Source organism: Tachysurus vachellii, chromosome 8, assembly GCF_030014155.1.
Source record: "Tachysurus vachellii isolate PV-2020 chromosome 8, HZAU_Pvac_v1, whole genome shotgun sequence".
Lineage (NCBI taxonomy): Eukaryota > Metazoa > Chordata > Actinopteri > Siluriformes > Bagridae > Tachysurus > Tachysurus vachellii.
In genome coordinates this window covers 13,537,213-13,564,820 of record NC_083467.1, presented here as the reverse complement: position 1 = coordinate 13,564,820, position 27,608 = coordinate 13,537,213, and the positions used below count along the sequence as shown (strand labels likewise).

Here is a 27,608-nt window from a genome sequence, read left to right as displayed (position 1 = left end):
ATTTCGGCCGCGAGCTGCACTGCTTTTCTTTGAGAGACATAGAGAGAGGAAGACAGCGGACAGCGCACTACAGCACCATGGCAGCCAACACGTACGACGTGATAGTTATTGGGGGCGGCATTTCAGGTGAGTCACAAACACGCCGCCTGAATTAAAAAACTCAATAAAACCTTATAGTGCCCTATGGCAAAGTTTGAATCGCACCTTACAGAGAAGTGTTGTGTTATAAAGGTAGTGTTATGACAGCTGTGCTACACAACAACAACAAGCAGACGCTGTAGCACCTTACAGGCTAACGGGTTTACTGCATCCATATCGCTTCATAATTAACCAGCTATACTGCACTGAAGACAGGTCTGCATGTGTGATAGACTCAGGATGAATTCAACTATTATGCGAGATAAAACATCACTTAATACACGGCTCCTGTATGAACAGGGAACGCTTCCTGTTCCTGTTGGGTCTCTACCTGTTATACTGCAGTGTACAGGTGCTGCATCCACGAGCGCACACAGGAAACGAGTCGGAAACGAGTCGGTTCATATGTGTCATATTACATTTATCTATTACATGCAATTACATGAGAGGGAGAAAGAGAGTATATGTGTGTGTATGTGTGTATGATATTTAACATGTGGAGAGGTTTGTTTGCTCTCCAAGATTTTGTTAAAAACACACACAAAAAAAGCAGCTTTTATTTTTAAATGCAAATAATGTAGGATTTCCATTTGGTTGTTGATGTCCAGTTAGATTTAGGTGTAATGTATATTATTAATTATCTTGAAGGTCCTCACACTGATAATAAGACATACATTGACTTTGAACAGACAAGAATATTTTGATTACAGCGAGATGTCTCACAATTCCACCTGAAGGACTGCAATGTTTTAGCATTTTGGTGGTTAATTTGATTCGCTGATATGTAGGTGTTGGGCCATTTAACCTCATTCATATTATTACTCTTATTACAGAAATGTGCAGAAAAGCAAGATTAGACAAGATAAGTCATGATTAAATCTCTATGCCTATCTGTGGAGCAGGTTTCCCCTGGTGTGGTTGCTTTAGGCACAGAAATATGCAGCTAATACACTAATAACGTTACCTGGGCAAATATCTGTCAATGAAGACACATCAGTTTTTATAGCCTGATCTTTGACAGTTTGGCAGACTGACCTGAGTTATGTAATAGAGTTTTCACATCAAAGGAAACAGCCTGTCACGTACAGCACTTTCACTGATAATCCAGCGAATGCTAATTTGTTAAACTTGAGCAACTTTTATTATAGTCCACAGTTTTATAGTCCTAGTTACTGAGACTGAAGCCTGTTAGACAAGACACAGAAGGCAAATAAAGGTGTACGGTTTATTAACCACAGCTTAAAGGCTATGTGTAAAATTTATTTCACCATTTGCTTTGTTTTATTTTTACTTTCCAAGAATTCTAATGCGTCCTACATCAGATAAATCAAATTAATGGGAGATGTTGAGTAATGCTTTTCTTGCGGATTAAATCTGATGATGAAGAAGATGTATGAGGTCAGAGCAGTGCGTAAAAAATAAGAAGTGTTTCAGATATATTGCTGTCCTTGAGGTCCAGTTCATTTTCTTTTTCTTTAAATATTTTACATTCCTTATGCATTCAGCTAATTCTTTGCGCTCTATAGAGTAAACAGGCATTGATTAACATTTATAAGAGTAATGGATTATAGTGAACTGTGTTTAATTTGCAGCTCCATGATTTGAGGGTCATGTCCTCTTGGTTGTAACAAGGAAATTCCATTCCTGCTGTTTAAAACTAATGGCCAGTTCCCACACTGTAAATCAGGAATGAGAAAGAATTTGCAGTTCAGTGCAGAGGCCCATGAGTTCAACAAAACAGCGCACATTCATAGTGAAATGTACAGTATCGCCTGCCGATAAACTTAGGGCAAGGTTGCTTCCGTTAACATAAATAATTGTTCTTATCTGGAAAAGATTTTTGTAACTACACTAGATATTTTTGTTGAACTAGTGTTAAAAATGAGAAAATATTATGTTTATTTTGATCTGAAATATTATTTTGTACTGCTTTAAACAGATTAAAGGGATGTATATGCTAAGTATTTGTTGTATTTGAGGGCAATTTTACACACAAAGTCAAATCATTTTACATATACTTGCAGTTAATCATTAAATATATTGGTTTGTACTTTGAACTGAATTTATTCTGCAAACATAAAACTATTAAAATGATGGGAAGAGTTTGAACAAATTTTACTGACATTATTTTATAATATGTGTTCACATTATGCTGTTGACTAAAGACATCCATATGGCATACACATCTCTCTACTAAAGATACAAGTACAGGTAAATAAATACATATAATCAATAGAAAAGAACCTATAACATCTTATAGAACCTATAAGACAGCTTGCCCTTATCATGTCCTCATTCAATTTTCATTCAATGCACCAAAATATAATTACTGCACACTCAATATTTACTTTTTTAAATGCAACTGCACATTCATGCTGCTATCTAATCAGCCAATCATGTGGCAGCAACAAAATGCAAAAAAATCACGCAGAAGGGTCAAGAGTCAAGAGTCCAAAACTAATTGTCCCTGGACAGGTGATTTCACAATGCTCTGAGTTCTGCAATAAGGAAATAGGGAAGCCAGCAGTCACTCAAAAAGCATTGCAGAATGATCCAAAAGTAGCAGGAACAGCGGTTACACAGAGAACAATGATCAAACAGGTCCTGTTTGGAGAAAGAAAGGTTGCATGTATGATTCCAAGAACACCATACTCACAGAGAACTATGGTAGTGGAAGGAATGCATCTGGAACAAGGACATTTAATACAACCAAAATACCTCAAGAATGTCTTGCTTGACTTGATCTAATATTGAAAAACTCACAGAAACTGAGCGGACTCCCGTCAAGTTATGCAAAATGTCTGATGTGGAATGATTTCAGTCCGGTCGAATCATTCGGTTAATAAAAATGTTACACTTGTTCTCATGCTGATGTTTTTACAAAACAACGAGAACAAGTATAACTACACTTCTGCACACAATGTCATACTAATGTCTGTTCTTCCAAACCTTCAAAGAAACTCATCCTCTTTTCCATCCTAAGTCTGCTTTAGAGTTGAACATTGTGTGTCCTGTTATGTATCCTGTGATTGCTTAGATACTAATATATTGCATCTGAGGAACCAGGCAAAAAAGAAAAGCACACTCAGAGACAAGAAAGATGTGAAATGTGTGTTTATGAGACCTTCTTGGTCACTCTTGGTTGCACAAGCTTGAGTTAGAGAGGATAATGTACAGCTTTCTAAAAAAATAAATAAAAAAATACACATGCTCTGGGTTACATTATCTACATTTTATTCTCTGGGATCTATAAACCTATGTAAAGAAGTAAACCAAAAGTTAACAAGCACATAGGATTAAACTACCTACAGCCATGGTATAAAGCCTCACACTTTACATTTTCATATATGGCTTAATATCATGATTATAGTTTTTTTCTTAATTGTATATCACAAAATAAATCAAAGGAGAGACATTTCCATCCAGAACACCATGAAACATGAATATGTTTAGAAAGTGTTTGGATCAGTGTTCTTCCATAAGCTATTATGTTAGCCAAATTAATAATTAATAAATTAGCCAGTTGAATATTGTTAATTTCTCCTGCTCACACAGCATAAATTATGCCTAGACAATATGTGTCTTTGCAATGTAACAGAGATGGTTCTGTTTAACTTGTGCTGAAATCATCCACCAACCTAAGTAGTGATGTTTGATGCCATATTTGCAACAAACACTGCTATAATAGACGTTTCATTTACTATTCTCCATTTCCATTTTGTTCATGTCTGACTATGTAAGCATGATATAGTTTTATACCCCTCACATCTTCTTACTACAAACGACCACAGTTCTGTCCGTTCTAGTTGGGGATAGGTCACTGTCTTTTCTATTTCAGTGAGTGTTTTCTTCTATATTACAAGTGCTTTTCTTAGACCGCTATGGGCCATATGCCAGCTATGTGTGTCACATATTAACCATCTTCAGGACACTGTGCACAACTTGTAAATCCCCTGCACTGACAGCCTCAACGGGAAGCCAAAATAAATCTTTGGGTGAATTAGTCTTTGGGATTTTTTTCTTAGGTTGAATTGCTGGCTTGCCATAACACATGGCTCAATTGATCTGGGAACTGATGTCATGAAACACCTCATACTACTGAGCAGAGCACTCCTTATAGCTTAGTGACTCGTGTACCTTTCACAAGTCCAGTCATGGGTTAAGACCGTGTTACAGGCTGGGAAAAGTTTCATTGAGTAGAGTTTCTTGAGAGTTAGGGTTATAGAGTTATCTCACAACAAGGACCCCATTAAGCCCTTAGTCATCATTCTTTCCCCTTAGTAGAGGAGTGCTAGGATGCTACAATATTTTTGGGTACCTAATCACCTAGGCTTCTCCGGGTGTGTGTTCACGGTGTGTGTGTGTTCACTGCTGTGTGTGCACTTTGGATGGGTTAAATGCAGAGAACGAATTCTGAGTATGGGTCACCATACTTAGTCATATGTCACATCACTTTCACTTCTAGGGGTCATGTATGGAAAAAGAGCAGTATTATTCTCCTGTTCTTGATTTGTTACTATGAACTGGTCCCTAAGGGCAAGATGAGTCAAGACATGTAACCACAGGACTGGTTCATGTTTATAGACAAGCATTATCCTGGAAACAAAAATTAACTTCTATGGGATGTCCATTGCCCAGTGGTATTAATTGGAAAAGATAGTAGTTACCTACTGTAATCCTCAGACAAAATGTTAATTTGCCATTGAGTTAAGTCGACCAGAAGACCCACTAGCGCTTAGCCACTCAGTAAGGAGCATCCACTTAAAGACATAACTATGTGCCAGCATTCTACATTAATTAAATAAAGCATTAATTCCCATATTTACCTTAAGTGTCTTTGTAACATGTTTCAGAGATAATGGGTGTCTGTGGGAGTTCAGTTCTTATTTCGGTTTGTACTTTCTGATACAGGTTTTATCTTCAGTTACATTGTTTGTGGTTTGTGTAAAATCTTTCACACCCAATGACTAGCATGGAGGAAGTTTTGAACTTCAGATACAGTATTGCATGAGTCCACTAAAAATGCTTTATTCACAACAGCATTTGAAGCTACAGTGAGGTTTCTTGGACCCAATGTTCTTTCACTGTAGTCACTAACATTAGCAACACACAACTGATGATTTTAAAAAGCTGAACAAACATTAAACACAAAAGTGTGCTCAGACAGTGTTGTCAAGTGTATGATGAGGTTCCTAATCAATATTTACTTTTCCATGTTAATGTAATCAGAATGGCCCAACGCCAAAATATATTTGCAATGTAAAGGACACAGCTGTGGATTTCCCAGCATGGGCTTAACATCAGATATTGAATTATATTGTTTAGTTTTATCTGTAAACAATGAGGATTTGTTATTTAACATTTAAGCATTTCTAAGTGGTAATGGAACATTCAACTGGTAGTGTTATTTTCCATTTATGTGGCAAAGCCAATACAAAGCCAATATTTTTGTTGGACTGTATGTTTATAATCACACCCTCCAGTGTCACCCACATGAGGATGGGTTCCCCTTTGAGTCTAGTTCCTCTCAAGGTTTCTTCCTTTACCATTCAAGGGAGTTTTTCCTTCCCACTGCCGCCTGAGTCACCTTAGTCCTGATCATTGGGGACAAATACAAACACATTTAAATATATCTAATATTCATCTTGATTTTTTGTATTATATTATTCTTTATAATAACATTTGTTCTATGTTTATGTTCTGTAAAGCTGCTTTGAGACAATGTCAATTGTAAAAAGAGCTATACAAATAAGTTTGAATTAAATTTGAATAAATATATTTTGATTTAAGAGGAATGAATATGAATGAGATTACACAGAAAATCAGAATTTCAGCTTTCATTTACTGATCTTTACATCTAGATTTAAGTGATCAAAAATATTAGAATATGACTTAAGGGACTTTCTTGTTGCCCAGGTGTGTCTTGATATATTTAAAGGGTTACAAGGTTAAATCTAGGTTTAAACAATTTATAGCTTTGAATGTCTATGTTTGAATGGCTGTTGTAGCAATCTTCACAAACAAAAGCCAAGGCTCAAACAACAATTGATTAAAAGGATAAAAGGTAATACAAGCCACTGTTTATAGAAGACTTTGAGAGTGGAAATATAGAGCCCATACCATAGACTAGAAGCAGTAAGAATCAGAAGACCAGATTGGAATTGGCAAAGAAATACAGAGATGAGCCACCAATTGTGGGATCAAGATTAACCTCTGCCAAAGTGATTGACAGGCCAAACTGCGGAGAAAGAAAGGGTCTGCTCATGATCCAAAACACATGGAAGTGGTACCATGGCTTGGGTTTGCATGGTTGCTTTTGAAACATACTCCCTAATCTTTTTTGATTATGCACTCATGGTGGTAGCTTTACAGAAACATTCTATCTCCCAATTTACTGGGAATCCAGTCATCCATTCTAATTGGGAGGAGCTTCATCATGCAACAAGACAATGACCCCAAACTCACTGCCAACACAACACTTCATCAAAGGGAAAAGTAGAAGGATTTAGATTTCTTTGTTTGAATGTCTTAATGCTCCATGGTATCGCCATCTGAGCTTGGATAAGCAGGATTTCTGACTTTGTTTTTATCCATTTGTGTGGAGAAGAGAACTCCAGCTTGACTGGCTTCATTATGCAACTTTACATAATGCTGTACTGTTTTTCTGACAGGGGAAACAATCGTCTCTGTGTTTTGGTAGCTCTCATTTCCTCCTTCTGGGTGATTGCCTCTTCAGATTCACAATATGTCGGTGTTGGGCAGCAACTCAGAAGTGCAATCATTTTCGCTGATTGGAGGACACACCTGATGTCTCCAAACCTGATCCTAATTGTATGTCATTATCTTTTTGTAAAATGTGAGCCGCGTTGCCGATGGCAGCGCAGATTCATTGGTTACGTCTAGTCAAGGTTAGGTTTCGTCATTTGTATTGTCTTAGTCCTCGTCATTCACTGTCTTTGTCTTTATCATTTATTAAACCCCGTTACTTTGAAGCTATTCTGTGTACGGGTCCGTCTCCTTCCTTCCCTGGTTGTGACAAGTATAAGGTGGACCACTCATATACATCCCCATTGCTTATTGTTTGTTAGCTTTCACTAAGAGGGTGAAAGCATGAATGTGGGTTTTGACTGTATTTTTGAGTAAAAGAGGCTGATTTATTATGATGTTTTATAGAATTAAAAAGCAGAAATATCTGTTTTTTTTCCAGACTTCATTTGGGTTAAAGATGTGTTAAATTAGACAAAAAGTTTGTGTTTAATAATGAGGATGGTGGTGTATTCTCTCAGTAAACAATGGCTCATGTTAGATAGCAACACCAAGTGCTCAATTTCTCTTGCTGTTTCCTTGTATTCACTTCTATTGAAAGTAAGTGGTGCATTGTATGCTTAGCAAAAACCTTTATTTCAAAAAGAAAGGGGAAAATGTGGGAGACAAAAGGTGGGTCACATACGATTTATTTTTTTTATTTTTTATTTTTTGCAGCCAGTTCTGATAATAGGATTTCTCAATTAATTATGAAGCTGGAACATAAAGTACATTCTGTTTAGCCTTTAATATTAGGTTTTATCTGAGAGAACAGTTGAAGTAATTAAGTTTAAATTGGACTTTAAATACCAAGAAACATTTATTTGCAATTGATCTTTGTGATCTTTGTTCATTAAAGTCTGACTTTGGTGGTTAAGGTCTGAATCTGAGGTCAAAAGATTCTTTTTAATGATATGAAAGACTCAAACTGTTGGAAAGCATTTCCCCATCAGGCACGTCTTCAAAAACAAGCATGATGCAAAAGAGACGATTGTGACATTTACTGAGTTTACATTTGTTTTGATATCTTGGAGCCCACTGTTTTACCCTTTGTTCTTGATGAATAGTGAAAGGCCGTCAGACCATTTTTACATTTATCCTCGCCAAGCAACTGCATCCTTGCATTTGCAGTTGCCATGGAAACCTTGGCTGGTTCCTCTACACTCTTGTTTTACAGAAAATGGCCTGCTGTATTGACAAATCCAGATGCTTGTTTAATAGGCTTACTGTGAGAGCAAGTTTGGTTCTTGCTGATTTAATTGCTGAAAAATTTCTTCTGTTACATTAGCAATTTTTTATGTACGAGTAAAACTGCAATACTTACAGTGCATTCGGTCCCAACGTATTTCTATCAGCATACCTGACACAAGTTTTTGAAAAAATTAAAGAGCAACAGGAAATTCAGATTAATTAAGATAGAAATTAATAAGGCTAAAGCCACATTCCCATTTGTACATTTTCAGTCAGATTATTTTGTACATAGTCTTGTGATTAGACCATTGTTGGACTACATCTGAATCACTGAAATGTGGTGTAACTGACTTTATGATGTTTGATTAGAGTTTCTGATAATTTTACTGTTTTATCCAGGCTGTTATGTATTTTAGCATACTGTGTGTGTCTCTGTGTGTGTGTGTGTGACTTGATCTCTTTGTACAAATCCAACAACACATCTGGTAATAAAAATGTGAAATTTACCTCAAGCTTTGCTGTATGTAGTCTTTTGTAATCAATCAGTGAACAGCTGTCATGTGTCACATGTGTGGACTGTATCCTCTCTGAGGGAGACAGCTGATCCACTAACAATTGTGTTCATTCTTTAGCTTTGTTTGTTTAAAGGAAAAAAGCTTCTTTTTAGCACTTCTGTGTTCATATGGGGTTCATTCCACTGTCCAAACGTATGTAGGTAGGTACACTGGCAACACTATAGTGGTGTTGTGCGTGTAAGATGTGTTTGTGTCTTTCTGTGAGGTGTGTGTGTGTGTGTGTGTGTGTGTGTGTCTGTGACATAGATCAAGGATAGGATATTTGGCTTATTTAATAGCCACAAGCATTCTGTTCCATCCAATTATTGAATAAAAGTCACTGTGGTTAGGTCAGCCTCTGCCTCAGGTGTAGGTTGGTGTTGAAAACAGGCAGAGGAAAAGAGCATTAAATCTTGTGCTGATAACAGAAAGTGGGAACTAAGGAGGAGAGAGAGAGTATAGGAAAGATACCCATGCTTGAAGGAAGCCTTTTATCACTGAAAAAATCTTCAAACTTCTCCCCTTTTTCCTGTGTATTTTGACAATCCCACTGGATTAACTCACTCTGGCAGAAATTGTGAACAAATTATTTATAACAGCCTGTACGATATATGTGCACTTTATTTTCAGTAGAATCAATAGTACACATTTAGATTATGGATAAACTTAATGCAGATCTAATCAGCCACTTTGAGTATAAGATTCAGTTAATTGTTTGACAACCTTAAAGCTGCTTGGGATTTCTGCCCTGATTGAAGAAATATACACATAAATTTTTCATTGTTTACAGAATCACTTTTGCTATTCACTCCCAGGCAGTATGATGTAGGACGTAACTGAGATTTGATCCATACTAAAATTATATAATTCAGCATTATTGAGTCATTATGAATTACTACGGGAAGTAGAACAACCCAAAGCACCAACCCAACATAACCTGACAGTGTGAAACAATTTGAGCCAAATTTTGCCTGCCCAGTTAGTCGCACATGTAAATTGATCTGCACCTTCCAGTGGGTCATGCAGGTTACTGTTATGCATTGTGAAGTTGTGCTGGAAAGTGAAATTTTATCATGCTTTCGGGTTGTTATGCTTCTTGTAAATTATTTTTTCCAGGGTAACTATTGCTATTTTCTGACAGCAACTCAGGAATGCATTTTTTCTATGCATTGTAACTCTATTCAATATTTTATTGTATTTTATGTTTTTATGTATTTATTTTTACAAAAATCAGATTTTACATTTCCAGATTTATTACACCGGCTTTGTTCTAAATGCTTTAGACACAAATAAATTGCAAAAATCAGCTTGGTTTCAAAGTGGTGTAAAAGCTCCTCTACTGCCCCAGCAGATGAAGGGAACAGAGCTACATAACATTAGTTGGACTTACGAGTGAACATTGCAATTGCAACTATGCTAAAAGCAATATATATTCTGGTGGAAATCCAACTTCAAGACCCACTGGTATGATGAAAGGTCCTTGTGCGTTTGCACAGATGTGTGCTTCTGTCGAATGGTGATCAGAGTAAAAAATAGAGCACTTTATTTCTGTTAGAATTTCATTAATGAATATTTGTGCTTGTCTGATGTGAATGGGTAATTTGTGAGAGTGGGTAAAGGGTAAATGTGTGTTTTGATGGTGTCACATTATGTGTTACTGTTGAAATGTGGTTTAGCGATTTCAGTCCAGAGGACAACCAAGCTGAAAGAGGATTGACTGTTTATACTAGGTTTTCATGGCACCCGACTTGCCCAAATAACGTTCCCATTTAAGGCTCTATGGTCCCCCTCAACATTTTTTATGAGTGCTTCACTGCCTTACTTATCATAAAGCTGTTATCAGTCAACACTCATGGGTGTGGTGTTCTGTGGATATATGATAAAATATATTTATTTTTGAATATATTTCAGGATATATAGAAATGGCTGTATTACACCATACTGACATATTATATCTTATAATATATATAATTATATCTTAATTATATAGATTTCAGGAGTGTTGAGAAAGAGGCCTGGCTTATCTGGATGACAGATAATTGTGTACCTTTTGTACCATTTTAAATTGCTTTTTCCCTCCACACTGTAGTTCAACATGCTTACGTGCTCTTTTGCATGTCTCACTGGTTTAATTTTTTTCCCCAATTTGAAAAATATGTGGTCTTGTCTGCAAAGGGCCTTAACCACAACAGAGGCTGAGAATCATTTTATTTTTCCGTCTTCATTGCAATTCATAATTTACTTTCTATATATCTCTGTATCTGAGATTTTGTAACCCTTTTATTCATGATTTTTTTTTCGCCACTGTCTGTCTTTAAACGTTTTCCATGTCTGTATACACAAGGGATACCTATAAATATAATTAAAGACACAGTTACACCCTATTAGTTTGTTTTCTTTAAAGTAAGTATGCATTGTTGAATTCTGCTTTTAGTGATTTTTTAGGATATAGAAGTCATTAAATAAACTTTTAATGATTTACTCTTTGACATTTCTACATTTACTGGAAAATAAGAATGTAGACATTTGTGCGTTCTGTTGAGATGGTGTATGTTAATGAAAGCTTTTCCACAGTGTTTCAGTGTGAATTGGAAGTGCATGTGGCAGGTATAAAAAAAAAAATGTTCTTGCTAAATAAACACAAAAGAGAAATGTTTCAAGGAGCATATTTGTAGCTTTTCACGGACTGCTATGTGACAGAATCTGGGCTTGTTGGATTTCTTTGTTTAAAACTAACTCTGTATTATACTCATATGTTTAAAAATAAAAAGGTCTAATAGCTTTATAGCTGAAAGTTTTATAGACAAATTTCATGACTACCAGTACAGGCTCTCTCTCATTAACCCCCTCCAAATATAGATCTGTGCTTCAGAATTTTTTTCTTTGTGTAAAGCTTCCCTAAGCCAAATGCAGTTTCTCACAGAAGGAGAGCTTTCACATCCCTGTAGGAAGAGGAAGGATGTGACCGAACTGACCAAACTTCATCGATGATGTTGCAGGCATTACACGGATTTACACGGCATTAACCTATAACATATATTTTGGGATTGACATGAGAATAGTATATACAGTATTCGAAAGTATACTGTATATCCCACATATTGGAGTGCATTCATGATGTACACATGGTTTTGTGCACATGGTACACATGTATGTCAATATACACATCATTTTGAGCTTTATTACAAGTGCTGTGGCACTACGAAGTCAAATTTTCATACCATGTGGGTAGGCTATACCTGAAATCCCAAAAGAGTACTCACTACAAAGGCAAGTCCTTAGGTGTCTGCCTTTTATTGTTTTGTTTTGTGAACTTGTCTAATATTTGCTTATTACACAAGCGCTTCCTGGTATGTCTTTATGCTAATGAAAAAGTGAAAAATCTACAGGATATCAAAGAATGTTTACCATCATTTCAAACTGAATTAGATATATGTTACCTGGGTTTACTTCTGATGCATATTGAATAAAAGATAAAATACAGTGTAATTCTGGATCCATACAGTCAGTAAGAAACGGCTAACATGATTGGTTCTGACAGGACTTAAATAATACTATGTTAATAATTAAATGATGTAAAACAAATCCAAATAAAAGTAATCCAGTATGTTGAGGAATGTGTTCCTCTTTAACATCAGGATATTTTATTTTCATAATACATATTTACTCGATTGCTACAAAATAGTTGTTCTCATTTTAAAGAAACTGATTATAATTGAATAGAGCTTTCAAATAGAAAATGGTTTGAACAAAACTGTAAGTCGGATTCCTGCATCTTGTCTCTACAGGTTTAAGTGCAGCTAAACTGTTGGTGGAAACCGGTTTAAACCCTGTGGTTTTGGAAGCCAGAGACCGTGTTGGTGGAAGAACTTTCACTGTTCAGGTATGATGGGGGAAAAAGGTATCAACGTAGTTTATTACATCTGTATGACACTCAGAAATCCAAGGTAGACAGTAGGCAGGAAACCATGTGTTTACCTTGTGTTCATTCTGATCTGTCTATAATGGTTTATAGTATAGGATTATAGTTAAAGTTGGGCCATGTTCATCTGTCTTCTACTTGTATCATGTGCATTGCTGGTACTTATATTATTAATTTGACATGTGTCTCAGAATAAGCATGCCAAATGGGTGGATTTGGGCGGAGCATACATCGGACCCACTCAAAATCGTATTCTTCGTCTGGCCAAGGAGTATGGTGTTCAGACCTATAAAGTCAACGAAGAAGAGTCCCTGGTTCACTATGTGAAGGTAAGATGCCTCCTACCATTGCAGCATAAACACACTCAAAGCCTAATTTTGCTGGGTGAACATTCCCAAGAACGCAGAAAAGAAAACGGCCTGAAGACAGGACTTTGAAGAATTTACTATTCTCAGAAAAGACAAAAGACCCTCTTCATACAGTATACTTATGATGTAATGCACAGAACGACATAACTGGGCTTGAGCTGCTCCTTCTGTTGTATAAAGACTATGGCACTGAGCCTTGTTTAGCATTATGTTGAGCTAGAGCCTGGAGATGCTAATCAGTGCCTGAAGGAAGTGTGTAATATGGTTTCTCCTGTTCAGAGTGGACACAGAGGAAGGAAGGGAAAACATCGGCCACCCCACCCCTCTTGCTTCTTATATCCAATTTGAGCAGATGCATCTCTGCCCTTAGCACACACATTCTGCATGATCTTATTAGATTTCTCTGTAGATTGAGCTCCTCTAATGCTCAGGCCAGAATATTGAGCTGTATATCACTGACATCTGAGAAATGGGTAATGTGGTGCCTTCACTGATTAATTTAATTTGTACAAATGTTGAGTACACATGTGCTACAAATACACTCTGAGGCTCTGTATAACACGTTATTTGAGAGAAACACAAGCAATTATGTGCACTCATGAACATGCACATAGAGAGTGTGCGCACAGAGTGAAACGTCACAGAGACGATGTCAGGAGACTGGTGGTAATCCCCTGAAGCATAAACACTGTTTGCAAATGTGGAGTCATTCATAAGCATAAATTAACATGCTGTTGCAAATCACATTCTTGCCTTGTTATATACTACTAAAAGTATCTACCATAATACATATACAGTGCAACTGCAGTTCTCTGTGTAGCAGTGATGGCATGTGATATCTATTTATCTATTGTTGATTAATGCAGCTTGACAGAAGTAGTGCGTTATCTCACATCATCTACTCCCTGATGTGTTTTGTCAGTTGATTGCCACAGGCAGAACTACTTCCATGAAACAAAGCAATAGGCAGTAACAAATCATGTGTGGTCAGAGAATGATATATGTATATATGTATATTTATTAATTAGAATTATGATATAATTACTAGAATTATGCTTATTTATTTAGGATTTAGGCTTAGATTCATATTTAGATTTTTTGTTTGAAAAATGTTGAAGAAGAAGGTTGTATATTCTGGCAAAAGTCATGCATTATTCCCCCCATAGATCACAAAAAAGTTAGCGTTCTATTCTACCAGAGCTCAAAAAGTAGTGTTTCAGCTGACATTGGGTATTTCAGAGGAGCAGCACAGCAGTCTTTATAGACACTAACACATGTATACAATTAGCTTGTTTTTTTGTGCCTGATTCGAGGAAGCTCATGTTTCTAATCTTTACAGTGGCCATCTGAACCTTATTTATGACCCATTCTTCCCTGCATCTGATTGCACATGATTTACTGTGCATGTGTGCATGCGTGTGTGCACGTGTGTGCGTACATGTGTGTGATTTCTCAGAATCCACTTTGAGGCACTCTTCCTATGCCCTCATCTTGGCTGCAGCTTCCATCAAAAGGAGATTGCTATCGGTTCTGAAAAAATGGCTCCCTCTAACACTCCTGCCCCCCACCCCACCCCCCGCCCCCCTACTCTCTCTATCTGTCTGCTTTTCCCTGTGTTTAGTAAAAGGGGTGTTGCCTTTCAGTCATTTCACAACTATACTCTGGAGACAGAATTTACCCGATGCAAACATACAGAGCATTTGCACAGTCTGTAAGCTCTTCAAGGCCCCAGAACTATTTATGAAGTGTACTTGATGGTGTAATGAATGAAGCTTCACGACTTGCAAGTGTGTGTGTGAAGGAGGCTTGTCTGCCAGGAGGAATATTAAAAACAAGGAACAGGGCAGGACATTGCACTGAGATGATATACAGAACAGACATACCAGACTGGACACAGTTTTAAAGCTGCCAAATAAACAGGGAACTAAAACTAGTAAATGAAGTTTAATGAGAAAGGGTACACTCAATAAAAAATATCTCAATAAAAGTTTAATATACAGTTTGAACTGTGGCCTAAAGTATTTTTACTTAATATTCACCTAGAAGACTCACTTGACCATATGCTAGTTTATTCTGTTTATTCTGTTGGTCTTTATTGCAAGAAACTTTTTTTATTTTATTACATTAGGCTCTTTTGCTAAACATATAGCATTCCCAACTTGTCACACTGCTCCCTCTTGAGGAATAATCTATGACATCCAGGAAAATCTGGGAGGATTGGCAAATATAAAAATACATCTTTTGATGTTCATCCTTTATCAAAATTATTTACTATGTATTTTTATAGAAGCATTTTCCTACTTCTGTAAGTAGAAGTAAGTACATAATTTAAATTAATTTGAGTTGTTTTTGCAATGTCTCTGAAACTCTTTGTTTGAAACTGGATTTTGTATAATTCCAAGGAAATTATGTTATGTACGCTGAAAAATGTTCATCAAGAAACTGTGTATTAGTGTATTGTAGTAGCTAATGAACACATCAGGTAGCATTAGGCTAGTAAGCCTGTAAATACTGTATTCATGATCAATAGCAATTTTGCAATGTCATCATGAAAATGGTTATCTGTATGGTTGCTGAAGTATGACTCCATCAGTTTATTACAAAAAATACTACAATGCCACACTATGTTGAAAGCTTTATGACTGACTTTTTAGTGCGGCAGTAACTCAGCAATCAAAAGCCTGGCCTCTAGTCACCCAATGAGCTAACCATTTTGTAATAAGGGTGAGCAAATGGTTCAGGATAATCAGCTTTCCTACAGCTCTAATCCTAAAGGCCAGACCTGGTTTGTCCTATCAAACAGCTACCAAACTGTCCAACTGAGCAAGTTCAGCACATCAGGGATTAATATAGATGAAGATTAAAGGTTGTGAAGCGAAGGCTTTAGTGCTGGTGTGTGGACACAGGAAGCAGACAGGCTCGGCTCATACTGTGCCCAAGAGAAAAGAACAGGCACACAGTGTCTCTCATCTGCCTGTGCATTCTCCTCACTTCTGTCACCATGGGAACAGACCTGTTGCTGGATGGTGAGTGAGCTACTGTGCTCTAATGCATTGCTCTGACCCTCGCACACACATGCGCACAGACACAAAGCCCTATAATTGCACAGATAAATGTGATGTTTTTCTGCTTGCTGTTTTCTAGAGCTGCATCTCATAAGATATTGATGGGTGGAAATGCATTGCACATTTAGCGGGAGCTCTGTTTTATTTTCTGATCAATAATACATATCTGATATGTCATATCAGTGCAATGTATAATCATCTCTCATCAAAAGCACTGCACATACGTTTGCAGATACATTTATCTGTCTGTTTGTTTTCCTCAGACAGGAGTGTTACTTGCTCTTACCATCTTACCATGATTTTAGGACCATGGTATTGGGTTTCCTTAAACTCACATAAAAAAATCAACACACTAGATAATATACTGAGCATCAGAAGTCAGGCAGTGTTGTAATCCATGCTCCTGGTCTCTCTAACCCCTTTATCTATGACCCCATTACAAGGCTGTGCAGATTGAGCAATTATTAAACCCATATTAAAGTGAAGTCTAGATTAGGAGAAATTTATCTTCTCTGGTATACGTGTCTCAGATCTTGAATCTGAAGTCAAATATTAATCAATCAGCCATACATGCATTTATTTAACAGTCCCTCTGCAACTAAGCAATTCAGGTATGAAGTAATGTCTGCTTACTGTTGCCCCATCGGCCAGCTATGGACCATGTTGTCATCCTGACTAAGCATTTCCACTACTATGAGAATAAAACCACTGTGTGAACAGACATCCTGTGTCATATTGCTGCTGTGTGCCAAAGAGAAATAATTTTGTTTATGGTAATGAAGTCTTTATTTTATGGAGTTTACAGATGGAATTATAATTTCTTGAGGACCTGTAATAACTTGAGACCCCTTAAAGTGGCAAAATAATTGGTAAATTATATGCCAAAATTACGTGACTTCCTGTGTAGTTTTTAAAGGCTTACACTTAATAGGATCTAATTGCGTATGATCTTAAGTTGTGAAAGGCACTATAGGCTGAGGAAAAAATACCCCCACTTTGTTTTTGCTTATTTCAATACAAGCCATGAAAAATGCAATGACGAATATTTTAGGCAGACAAAAAGTTTTCCACTCTAAAGCATAATTGTGATTCCAGTTATGATGCGTGGCAATTACAAAGACATTACGTCAAGCAATGATGTGTTATAATCATTTTAGTTTTATGGTATCATTCTTAGGCACAAAAAATACTCACGGTAGTTGCTTTATGCCTCCTAGGGGAAGTCATATCCATTCAAGGGGCCTTTTCCCCCAGTGTGGAACCCTTTAGCGCTGCTGGACTACAACAACCTCTGGAGGACAATGGACAAGATGGGTATGGAGGTAAATTTAACTCCAGTATCTAAGAACTGGAATTCATCACACAAGAGCTGCTAAGTGCTGTTTGACAGTAACATAGCTTTCTAAAACTTTTAGATGAGTTATTTATTTAGCTTAAGCTAAAAAACATTACTTTTGTTATTGATGTCCTTCCTAGTTGCTGCTTGTGGTTGTGGGATGTGGTAGCTCAGTGGTTAAGGTATTGGACTACTGATCGGAAGGTTATAAGTTCGTATCCCAGGTCCCCAAGCTGCCACTGCTGAGCAAGGCCTTCAATTGCTCTGTTCTATGAATTAAAATAAAATGCAAGTCACTCTGCATAAGGGTGTCTGCGAAATGCCAGAAATGTAAGTGTAATGTAATGTAATAATTGTGAATGTGTACTACAGATCCCAAGAGAAGCTCCATGGAGGGCCCCAAATGCTAAAGAGTGGGATAACATGACCATGAAAGAGCTCTTGGACAAAGTTTGCTGGACAAGGTAGTGAAAACAGCAGGAAACAGTTATGAAACAATGAAGTTCAGTGGTGATTTAATGACTTGGGGCTTCTTGATGCAACCGCAAACATGTTTCTTTAAATTGTTTCCATGCAGCACTGCCCGCCGCTTTGCCACACTGTTTGTTAATGTGAACGTGACCTCCGAACCTCATGAGATTTCTGCTCTCTGGTTTCTCTGGTATGTCAAGCAGTGTGGAGGCACCATGAGGATCTTCTCCACCACTAATGGAGGCCAGGTAAATCTTACCAGTTCACCAGACCATTAAATGGATGCCTTAATGTTAATACACTGTCTACAGTCTCTTGAATGACAAAGTGCTCAGTTCTATGACTGATACTGTGAGTTTTGGATTTGCACAGAAATGTGAGGCATTTCTATCATTTGTGTGTCTGTGTGCTTACCCACATCTCTCTATTCATCTGTGATGATGATTACAGCATAGTTATAGAGACTGGGTGCAATTGAGAAGAAACTGTAATTAACTATATCTAGTTCAAACTGGTTTTAGATAATAAAGAAGGTGACATCAAATAGCCCATCAGTAACATGGTGTGCATTATTTTATGTATTGCCATAAAAAATTAAATAAAATCAGAGTAGAAATGCAGGTGCATTTAAGAACTAATGGGTATTGAATCATGTCTTCTGCATCCTAACCTAAAATCCTGTAATCAGCACCTCTCTCTATTCTTTACCCCTAATTTACTTAATCATGGTGCACACAATGGGGGATTTTGAGAGCTTGGAGGACAGCCATTTGTTGGCATTGATAAAATAATGAATGCTCAGCTGCCATAGCTACAGAGGAAGGGAACCCACTGGGGTAATTAGAGAACTTTATTATGAGGTTCTGAGTGATTTCCTACTGTCTGGTACCCATTAAAGAGGTTACTCTGTGTTAAATATTGCAGTGATTTGTTCTTCATTGGGTGTGTGTTTGTGTGTGTTTGCTTAGTCAGTGATTAATGTGTAGCCATAGAAGTGAGGCAAGTGTTCTGTGGCCTAAAAAGAAAACCACATATTACACAGGTGAACAAACATAGTTTGCAATGCTTGCTCTTTTCCCTGTAACAGAACCATCAACATATAAATTAGATGATTTAGTGAATATTTCTAAATAGTTTTAAAAAACAGATTAAAGCCTGCTTTGTGACAGTTTCGTTTGTTAAAATTCCGTTGTTGAAATACAAATCTATGTTTTAAAACATGATATACTTCATGTTATTACCTATGACTATTTGAAAATGTAAAATGTTGGCCGTTTTTTTAGCCTACAATTGATCATATTACAAATAAATTGAGCAGCTGATTAAAACTTTTTAATCTGGGGCAATTAATTTGGGTACATCAAAATATACAATATTAATTGTTTCTGTAAAGACCCTTACTCGATGATTAAGTCTCACCAGCTGCATGAACATGGTTTGACACAGGTCTTTGAAAAATGGAGCCATCTGTTGGTAAATAAAGGAAAATTGAAATAAAATCATCCACACCTACTCGCTGACTAGGAGAAGAACTAGGCAGAAAGGTTCAGGTGTAAAGTGTAAAAATTCAGGCTACAGGTTATGGGATTAGTGCAAGCCCTCAGTTTGTTCATGTGTTTTCGTCTGATTAAATATTGTTGTGATTCCCCCAGGAGCGAAAGTTTTTAGGAGGGTCAAGTCAGATAAGTGAGGGCATGGCTAGAGAGCTGGGAGACAGAGTCAAGCTTCAGAGTGCTGTCTACGGCATTGACCAGAGTGGAGACATGGTGGAAGTCAAGACCGTCAATGGGGAGACATATAAGGTAAGCAATTTCAATTCACAGCAGAGCCTTAAAGAGCCTTCTACATGCACAGACTTTATAAGTGATATGTCCCTCTCTCACTCCACTCTGTCTATTGTTTAAAATACATCACAGACTGCCCCTTCTGTATTTTTATTGCAATATGACCATGCAGCCTGTGTAAATTTACCATTCTGCTGGTACTACTACTATTTATCCATAAATGTAGAATTTCTAATCATATCCATTTAAATGTGTGTGTACAGGACTTTCCACCTGTTAATGTGATTACTGTTGTTTTATTAAATAGTCATTAAATAGTAACTGCTCCATAGTAGAATGTACAAAATCTAGAGGTTTTGGGGACATAACAGCTTGTCTTCGCAGTATGTGTTTTGGTGTACATGAAACCATGTAAGCTTGTGGGATTGTGACCACTAAGCTGCTCTTCATCTCCCTGCCCTGATCACATCCTCTTTCTCCTGCTAAGGCTCATTAAGAGCTGCTGCATGGGGCATTATCCTGTTGACCCCAGCTGGAAGGTCTTCCCATCTACTAGAATACCAACTCTCATACAGTTTTGTATGATGATTTACCTGTGAACCTGGTAAACGTTTTTATAGATGTACTCGAAATTATTGTATGATTGGATTTTCAAAGTATGATTGTGCATACAGAGTATCTGGTGTATTAGTAATTATATAGCTAGTGAGAACAAGTAAGAGTTATATCAACCTATTGTTTTATTTTCTAATACACTCTAAATACAACGTAATCCACAGTAGTCATCCTATTTATATAATGTGAATGTATAATGATTATAAATGCTCTAATCTTGTTTACATTGAATAAGCCTGCACCTAAGCAGGTTTGAGCATGAAACTTGTTGTCTTGGAAACAAGGCTGACAACATTTCCAGACAAATCCAGTATCATGACAAATCATCAAGCATCCAATCCAGATAAATCAGAAATCCATGTACAAAGTCCAAGTCTCAGGTTTCACATCAAACAGCTTTAGCACTGTTTGTGCACAGCTGATGAAACATTTCTTTGAAAATGCTGTTTATATAATTTAACGAAAGTACATTTACTCCTACATGCTCTACAATTAGAAAAATGTGTTTCATGTACAGGTTGTGCTTATTAATTGTCGAATGCTGTGTTTTTTTTTCTTTACTGCAGGCAAAATACGTTATTCTTGCCATACCACCAGGGCTGAACCTAAAGATCCACTTTAACCCTGAACTCCCTCCACTGAGGAATCAACTTATCCACAGAGTTCCCATGGGCTCAGTCATCAAGTGCATGGTCTACTACAAGGAGAACTTCTGGAGGAAGAAGGGTAATAGATCAGTTTAAAAAGTTGTCTGATATCACCAAAGAAGTGTAATGAATTTAATGTATAAATATTGACATGCTCAGATCAAACCTACCACTGTTTAAGTGTGGATCAGGAGGATTAACTTATAAACAATATAGTATAAACAATGAATAGTGCACATTTGAGCTTTAACGGAAGTAAATTCAATATAACTGAAGTTAAGGGTATATTATGAAATGTTAAATATTAGCTTAGATCTTCCACTATTGTTAAGATTCTTCAGCAGCACAACATTCATGCCTTAATTTGCGAGTTGTTGCTTAGAGAAAAGAGAGGAGTTTGCTAAACAAAGTGTGTGCTGAGATTTCATGGCTGTAAAATCAAATGCCATCAACAATGACACTTGAGACACATAACTATATAAGGTGCTTATTAGGGCTGCAACAAACGATTATTTTGATAATCGATTAATCTAACGATTATTAGAATGATTAATCGACTAATAGTCGATTATTGTCAATGTCATTGACGACTAATCAGTAAGTTTTGAACGATTATTCAGCTTTTTCAATTAGTAAAAACATTGAGTTATACATATTCTAACTATAATATAAAAAAAGAAAATCACTTCAGCTTTTGAAATGGTTGTTTTAATGAACTTTGAGCCAACTAAACAGGTCATTCTCTTTTTAAGCACTGTTTAAATATTGGGTATCTTTTAATTAAAAAAAAAATTTACACAAATGAATCAGCTGCATTACAGACAATATATATATATATATATATGTTTGAATGTAAACATCTCTTGGCAGCAGTATTAAGAGCTTCATTAGTAAAACAAGTGTTCAGTTTAATGAAAAGCAGTATGTAATAGTGTCCTTTCTGCACTGGCCTTTTTTGGATTTTCAAATAAGTGCTGAATTCAAATGAAGAAAGGTCAGCATATCAACATGTTCACGTGACAAGCTTGCTCTTTTTTGTGAGCAGCACAAAAGCACGTTTCCTGCAGCAGAGAAGATCCGTTCTGATGGAGTGGATGTGGCAGGAATGCAAAGAAAAGATCCCACACCTTGCTTGTTCGCATTCACTTGCACTCCGTCATAATTTGCGCTTCTTTTAAAAGTTCTCTTCTACCGCATTTGTTAGGGCTGCATTACACTCTAGCGCTACAGCGCCGTAGCGGTCAAATCGCGATACTGCAGGCCCTTACATTAGGACACGTGAGAACAAACGACTACTCGACAACAAAGATATTTGTCGACAATTTTTTATTGTCGACGTTGTCGACAATGTCGACTAATCGTTTCAGCCCTAGTGCTTATAGGGGCATTTGTGAAAGATTTTCATTTGTTTTATTTAAAATAGAAATATTCTGAGGTAACTGTTGGTGAATGAGGTTCTGGGTGCTGTGCTTCTATAATGTTGTGTCCTCCATGTTTCTCGATGGTGACAATGAGAATATCAACTCAGATAATAACTCTCCTTGTGTTTTGTCTTTGCATTTTTGGTGCATGTGTTTATTAGTGCCTTTTGATTCCAGGTTACTGTGGAACCCTGGTAATTGAAGATGAGGAGTCACCTATCGGTCTGACTCTGGATGACACCAAGCCTGATGGAACAGTGCCAGCCATTATGGGGTAAAAACAAGTTGTGAACACTAATAGGACAGTGCACTTTCACCCACAGTGAATAGAAACACATGTTCTTTATAGACACAGCTGGCTTAAAGATGTTTAGTTGACCACACCTTTTCCGGTCTTGCAGTTTCATCCTTGCACGCAAAAGCAGGAGTTTGGCTGGACTCACCAGGGAAGAAAGGTAAATATTTGTTTGAAACTGACAATTTTTTTTCTTTGAAGCTTTGTTCATCTAATGTCACAGCTGAGCAGAAATGTGGAATTTTCCCCCATAGAAAGAAAAGGATCTGTGAGATCTATGCACATGTCCTAGGCACTGAGGAAGCTTTGCATGTGAGTTTCTGTTCTTCATTAATTTACGAATCAGACTGCTGTCTAACCAGCTCACCACAGCCAAATAACTATTTATTCTATTATTATCGTGTCCCTGGCCATCGTGGAGTAAGTGTTGAGCTGTTTTTTTTTTTTTTTCAAAATCATGGGGGCGATTCAAAGAATGATGCATCATCCTTAAATTAGGCCAAAGAAAAGACTTAAAACAAAACACGAGAGTATTTCTCTGAATAAATAGTTGTCTTTTCTAGCTGTTTTTTTAAATAACAACTGCATGGTAAACAGAACATGAATTTCCCAATACAGATGATGTACTGGATTTGTTAGAAATATTCCACACTGTGTAATGTTTTTTAGAATTTGTTTTCTTTGCGTGAAACGAAAGATTTGCCATTTTTCGGTGACTCAGAATGTGACTATGCAGGTACGATTTGGTAGTGGAGAGCAAGTCCATTATTTTACAGCGCTCACAGGCTTTTAAGAGAATTATTTTATAGTTGTTACAGTACCAAAAATAAAGTCAACACACATTTGTGGTTATTCAACATTTAATTTAGGAATAGGATATATATGTGTGTGTATGTATATATATATATAGAATAGTCGTTGCCATCATAAATTATTGTGCGTCCGAATAAAACTAAAAAAAACATTAACTTAAATTCATGTTTTTTGTATGATATTGTGTATGATTTCAGCTAACAAGATTATTAAGCCCTGCTTTAAGCCCTGCAATGGTTGTTGCTTACATGGTTAATGGATAAATGTTCTTTCTTCCAGCCTGTGCACTATGAAGAAAAGAACTGGTGTGAGGAGGAATACTCTGGTGGTTGCTACACAGCCAGCGTCCCCCCTGGAGTCCTCACTCAGTTTGGCAAGTAAGTAATTCTGTGACTCTCCTATTCCTGCCCTTTATTACATGTCCCATCTAGGGTAAATTCTCCCAACTTGTATCCCTTCAGATTCAACACAACTACTGTATGAAGAGGTTAAAGTGTTGTCTGAAAAATTATTCATTTAATTCCATACTTTTTTTACGCATAGGTATATCCTGACCTGTTGTAGTATCCACTTGCCAGATGATTCTTTAGTCCTAAGCTAGAAGATCTAGAAGACTCTAAGACCTAAGCTAGAACCTAAAAGTAGCGTATGTCTAATATCTTGTTTTTAATTATTACTAGTTTATTATAACAAGGAGTTATAGATATATAAACATTAATTGAAAGATGTAACACTGTAGCATGCAAATCTTCCTTTAGGATGAGCTGTCCTGATTGGGCAGAATGGCTGAATGCTGGAAATATTTTTACTGGACAGGAAAGTCAACAGAACTGAATAAAAATAGACCTGCTGTATAGTAGCCTAATTCTGAAAATAATCTAGCTAGGAACATCCACAATCATGTTACCTGATGCTGTATTGTAAGGCAGATAACAGTCCAGATATTATATATTTATTTATAAATGATTGGTTGAAAGAATGATGCATTGAAAGATTTAATGATTTTTTACTGATTTATTTAATGATTTATTTAGTTGTTAAAATACATGACAGATGTATTTTTTTTTTTATTTCATCTTTATTTTCCATATCAGTTAATATCTTTTAAGAAAATCAATTTTGAAAGTGTCTCTATACACATGTAGTATTAAAAGGTAGGTATGAGTTAACGGTTGTTTATCTGTGTGTAGAGTCCTGAGGGAGCCCGTGGGCAGACTTTACTTTGCAGGCACTGAGACCGCTACAGAGTGGAGTGGTTATATGGAAGGGGCTGTGCAGGCTGGAGAGAGAGCAAGTAGGGAGGTGAGACATCACTGCGCTATATATACACTTGGTGTGTGTGTGTGTGTTGGTTTGAATGTGAGTGGCTGAGTGCACATGACATATATATAAGTTAGAAGTGTTAAGAGATGTTATGCATGAATCCTTGTACTCTCTTTTAGATTTTGTATGCAATGGGGAAAATCCATTCAAGTCAAATCTGGCAAACAGAGCCTGAGTCTCTGGTAAAAAAAATCTGTTTCCTTTGCATTTATTCTAACTATATTTATATACTGTAATTGAATTTCTGTATTATTATTGTGCATTTTTCTGACACTGACGTTGTTTTCAGGATGTCCCTGCTTTGCCGATTGGCACCACATTCTGGGAGAGAAATTTGCCATCCGTCGAAGGAGTCCTCAAGTTTATGGGCATGTCCTCAGCCCTGACTATTGCCACCGCTGTGGGTGTAGTGGCCTATAAAAAGGGACTCCTTCCCCGATGCTAGAGCTCCTAATACAGTGACTCACTGACCTTGGTTAAGACTGACAGTCTCCATACCAAGGAAATGCTACTGACAAGGCATGAGCTCATGTCAGTTAAAAATAGATTTAATTTTTAACATCCAATCCCATTTTTATGTACAAATAAAATACCTAATCATTCCTGTTGAAATGGAAGCTGCGTTTTCTCAGGACACACCATAGTGAGAAGTGAGAACCAGTAGGAACATCTGTCTGGTCACTGATTTTCAAGGCCACAGACAACATTAAATATATTTCACCACATAGTCACTACACATATCCTCACATACGACACAGCGTGTGTGTAATGAACTAGTTGATTTGATTACCTCTGATGATTTTAGGTGCTGTTCTAAAGAACTCCTTACCTGAAATAGCCTTTCAGTCTACATGTGACAAAGCTAAAGCATTATGCTGATCTTTTTTCGTTTTGTTTTGTGAAAACCTGACACACGAATCTGGAGAATCTGTCCTCTCTGACACATGACACACAAAGTGCACACAGCTTCTGTCTTGTGTGGTTTAGATGGCTCTGGTTGTCAGAGTGGCCCACAATCGCTAAAGCTATAGAAAGCCCGGATTGTTGGAATTACTTCATGCTGCATGATTGTGGCATTTGTTTCAATGATGATTGATTTTTAATGAAGATATATGAACATATTCTTTTCTTATTTCATATTATATATGATATTGAAAATAATTTAGACAGATATATAAATTGATATAGTGCTTTTTTTTATTCGGTGAATTCCATACACCTTTTACCATATTGCACCATACACAGTGATATCATTTCTTTACTATTTCTACATACAGGAAGCCCCTTACTGTACATCAGGTTTTAGTATTTTAACAGAAGATTCAGCATGAGGGCATGTTAGAATATAGAAATCTCCAGAATATGCCAGTTTGATTCTGATACTTTACTGTAGCTAAGTTTTAATATTTCACTGCCAAAACATAGTAGTATGCGAAACCAAAAGAATTTAAAATTTCTGTGTGACTTAAAATGTGACTAAATGGAAATGGTTGTAATACATCCAGAAGAAAGACATAAGAAATGGGACAAAATTGAATAGATGTGTGTGTGTGAGCCTGGTGTTTTTGGAATGTGTCATTGTTCTAGAGGTGTGTTGTGTTGTCTGTGGCGCCTTAACAATTTAGTAGTGCTTGTCATTTCTCAAGTGCCTCTGTGATGGTGTGTGTGTGTGTGATTTTTGTGTTTAATGTGTGGTCTGTGTGTGTTTGTCATATAGCTCCTGGGTCAGTCACTGGCTACTTTAGTGAGTAGATGTACTTCAGACGAACTCTCCCTTATTGCTTAATTTCCTTATTAATTGTTTCTTTATGCAATACAAGGATGATGTTGTGTTACCTTCATAGACTTCACAGATTTCAATTTCAAGAAACAAGTGAGATTTTCCAGATAATGTCTTCATCATGTCTAGTTAGGTGCTGCTAGCGTCTCATGTTCCTGTTGTCATGTTCATGCTGATGTGCAATGTCTGTACTGATCTTTGACATTTTTGAACAACACAATATCTCTCACCACTAAAGTAGCCACCAGTGAACCAGTGAAGACTGATGTGAAACAGATAGCAAGCAAAGTGCTGACTATTTGAAAGTTTACCAAAACTTAACTGAGGTTCTGAAGTTCCTATATCATACGTTATTTTATTTTTGATTTTTTTTTTTAAATCTGGTGGACTATGAACTGTAATTGTGCCGTGACTGTTGGTGAAGTCTTTATGTCACTTGTGGTTGATGTAACAACTTTTCCTGGCGAGTCATGTCTCTGTGCGCTAACAAACACTTTGCTAATCCATGAACTCCTATGTAATCTGTTTGCTGCTGTTTGTCTCTGTGAGGACCCTTCCCTTTGTCAAGCCATGTGAGTGTGCACAGTGTCTAATGTTATCGTCTTGTAATTCCATTACTTGATCTCTTTGTACAAATCCAACAACACATCTGGTAATAAAAATGTGAAATTTACCTCACCCTTTGCTGTATGTAGTCTTTTGTAATCAATCAGTGAACAGCTGTCATGTGTCACATGTGTGGACTGTATCCTCTCTGAGGGAGACAGCTGATGCACTAACAATTGTGTTTATTCGTTAGCTTTGTTTAAAGGAAAAAAGCTTCTGTTTAGCACTTCTGTGTTCATATGGGGTTCATTCCACTGTCCAAACATATGTAGGTAGGTACACTGGCAACACTATAGTGGTGGTGTGTGGGTAAGATGTGTTTGTGTCTTTCTGTGAGGTGTGTGTGTGTGTCCCACTCCCAATGGTCCCACTGTGAATTCAATGTAAAAACAGACTTTTCTAAAAACTAAATCTATACAAACCAGCATAACAGGAACAAGTCAAAAAATCTCTCTAAAAAAACACCGAGAGACAC

General features: G+C 36.9%; 1 protein-coding gene across 1 annotated transcript; it reads left to right on the top strand.

Moving 5' to 3' along the window:
• Positions 1 to 27,205, top strand: mao (monoamine oxidase). Its single transcript, XM_060876359.1, has 15 exons — positions 1 to 126; positions 12,476 to 12,570; positions 12,801 to 12,938; positions 17,260 to 17,364; positions 17,751 to 17,842; positions 17,956 to 18,097; positions 19,502 to 19,651; positions 20,815 to 20,974; positions 22,494 to 22,590; positions 22,718 to 22,771; positions 22,866 to 22,923; positions 23,704 to 23,801; positions 24,615 to 24,726; positions 24,867 to 24,929; positions 25,037 to 27,205. The coding sequence occupies exons 1-15, from the start codon at positions 78 to 80 to the stop codon at positions 25,190 to 25,192; spliced, it is 1,569 nt and encodes a 522-aa protein (XP_060732342.1). The 5' UTR covers positions 1 to 77; the 3' UTR covers positions 25,193 to 27,205.
• The last annotated feature ends 403 nt before the right edge of the window (positions 27,206 to 27,608 follow it).

Bases quoted from the DNA above. Each gene is read 5' to 3' on its own strand.
- mao (XM_060876359.1), top strand. From the start codon at position 78: ATGGCAGCCAACACGTACGACGTGATAGTTATTGGGGGCGGCATTTCA. The intron at 127-12,475 runs GTGAGTCACAAA...TTGTCTCTACAG, and splicing joins TATTGGGGGCGGCATTTCAG to GTTTAAGTGCAGCTAAACTG. The intron at 12,571-12,800 runs GTATGATGGGGG...CATGTGTCTCAG, and splicing joins GAAGAACTTTCACTGTTCAG to AATAAGCATGCCAAATGGGT.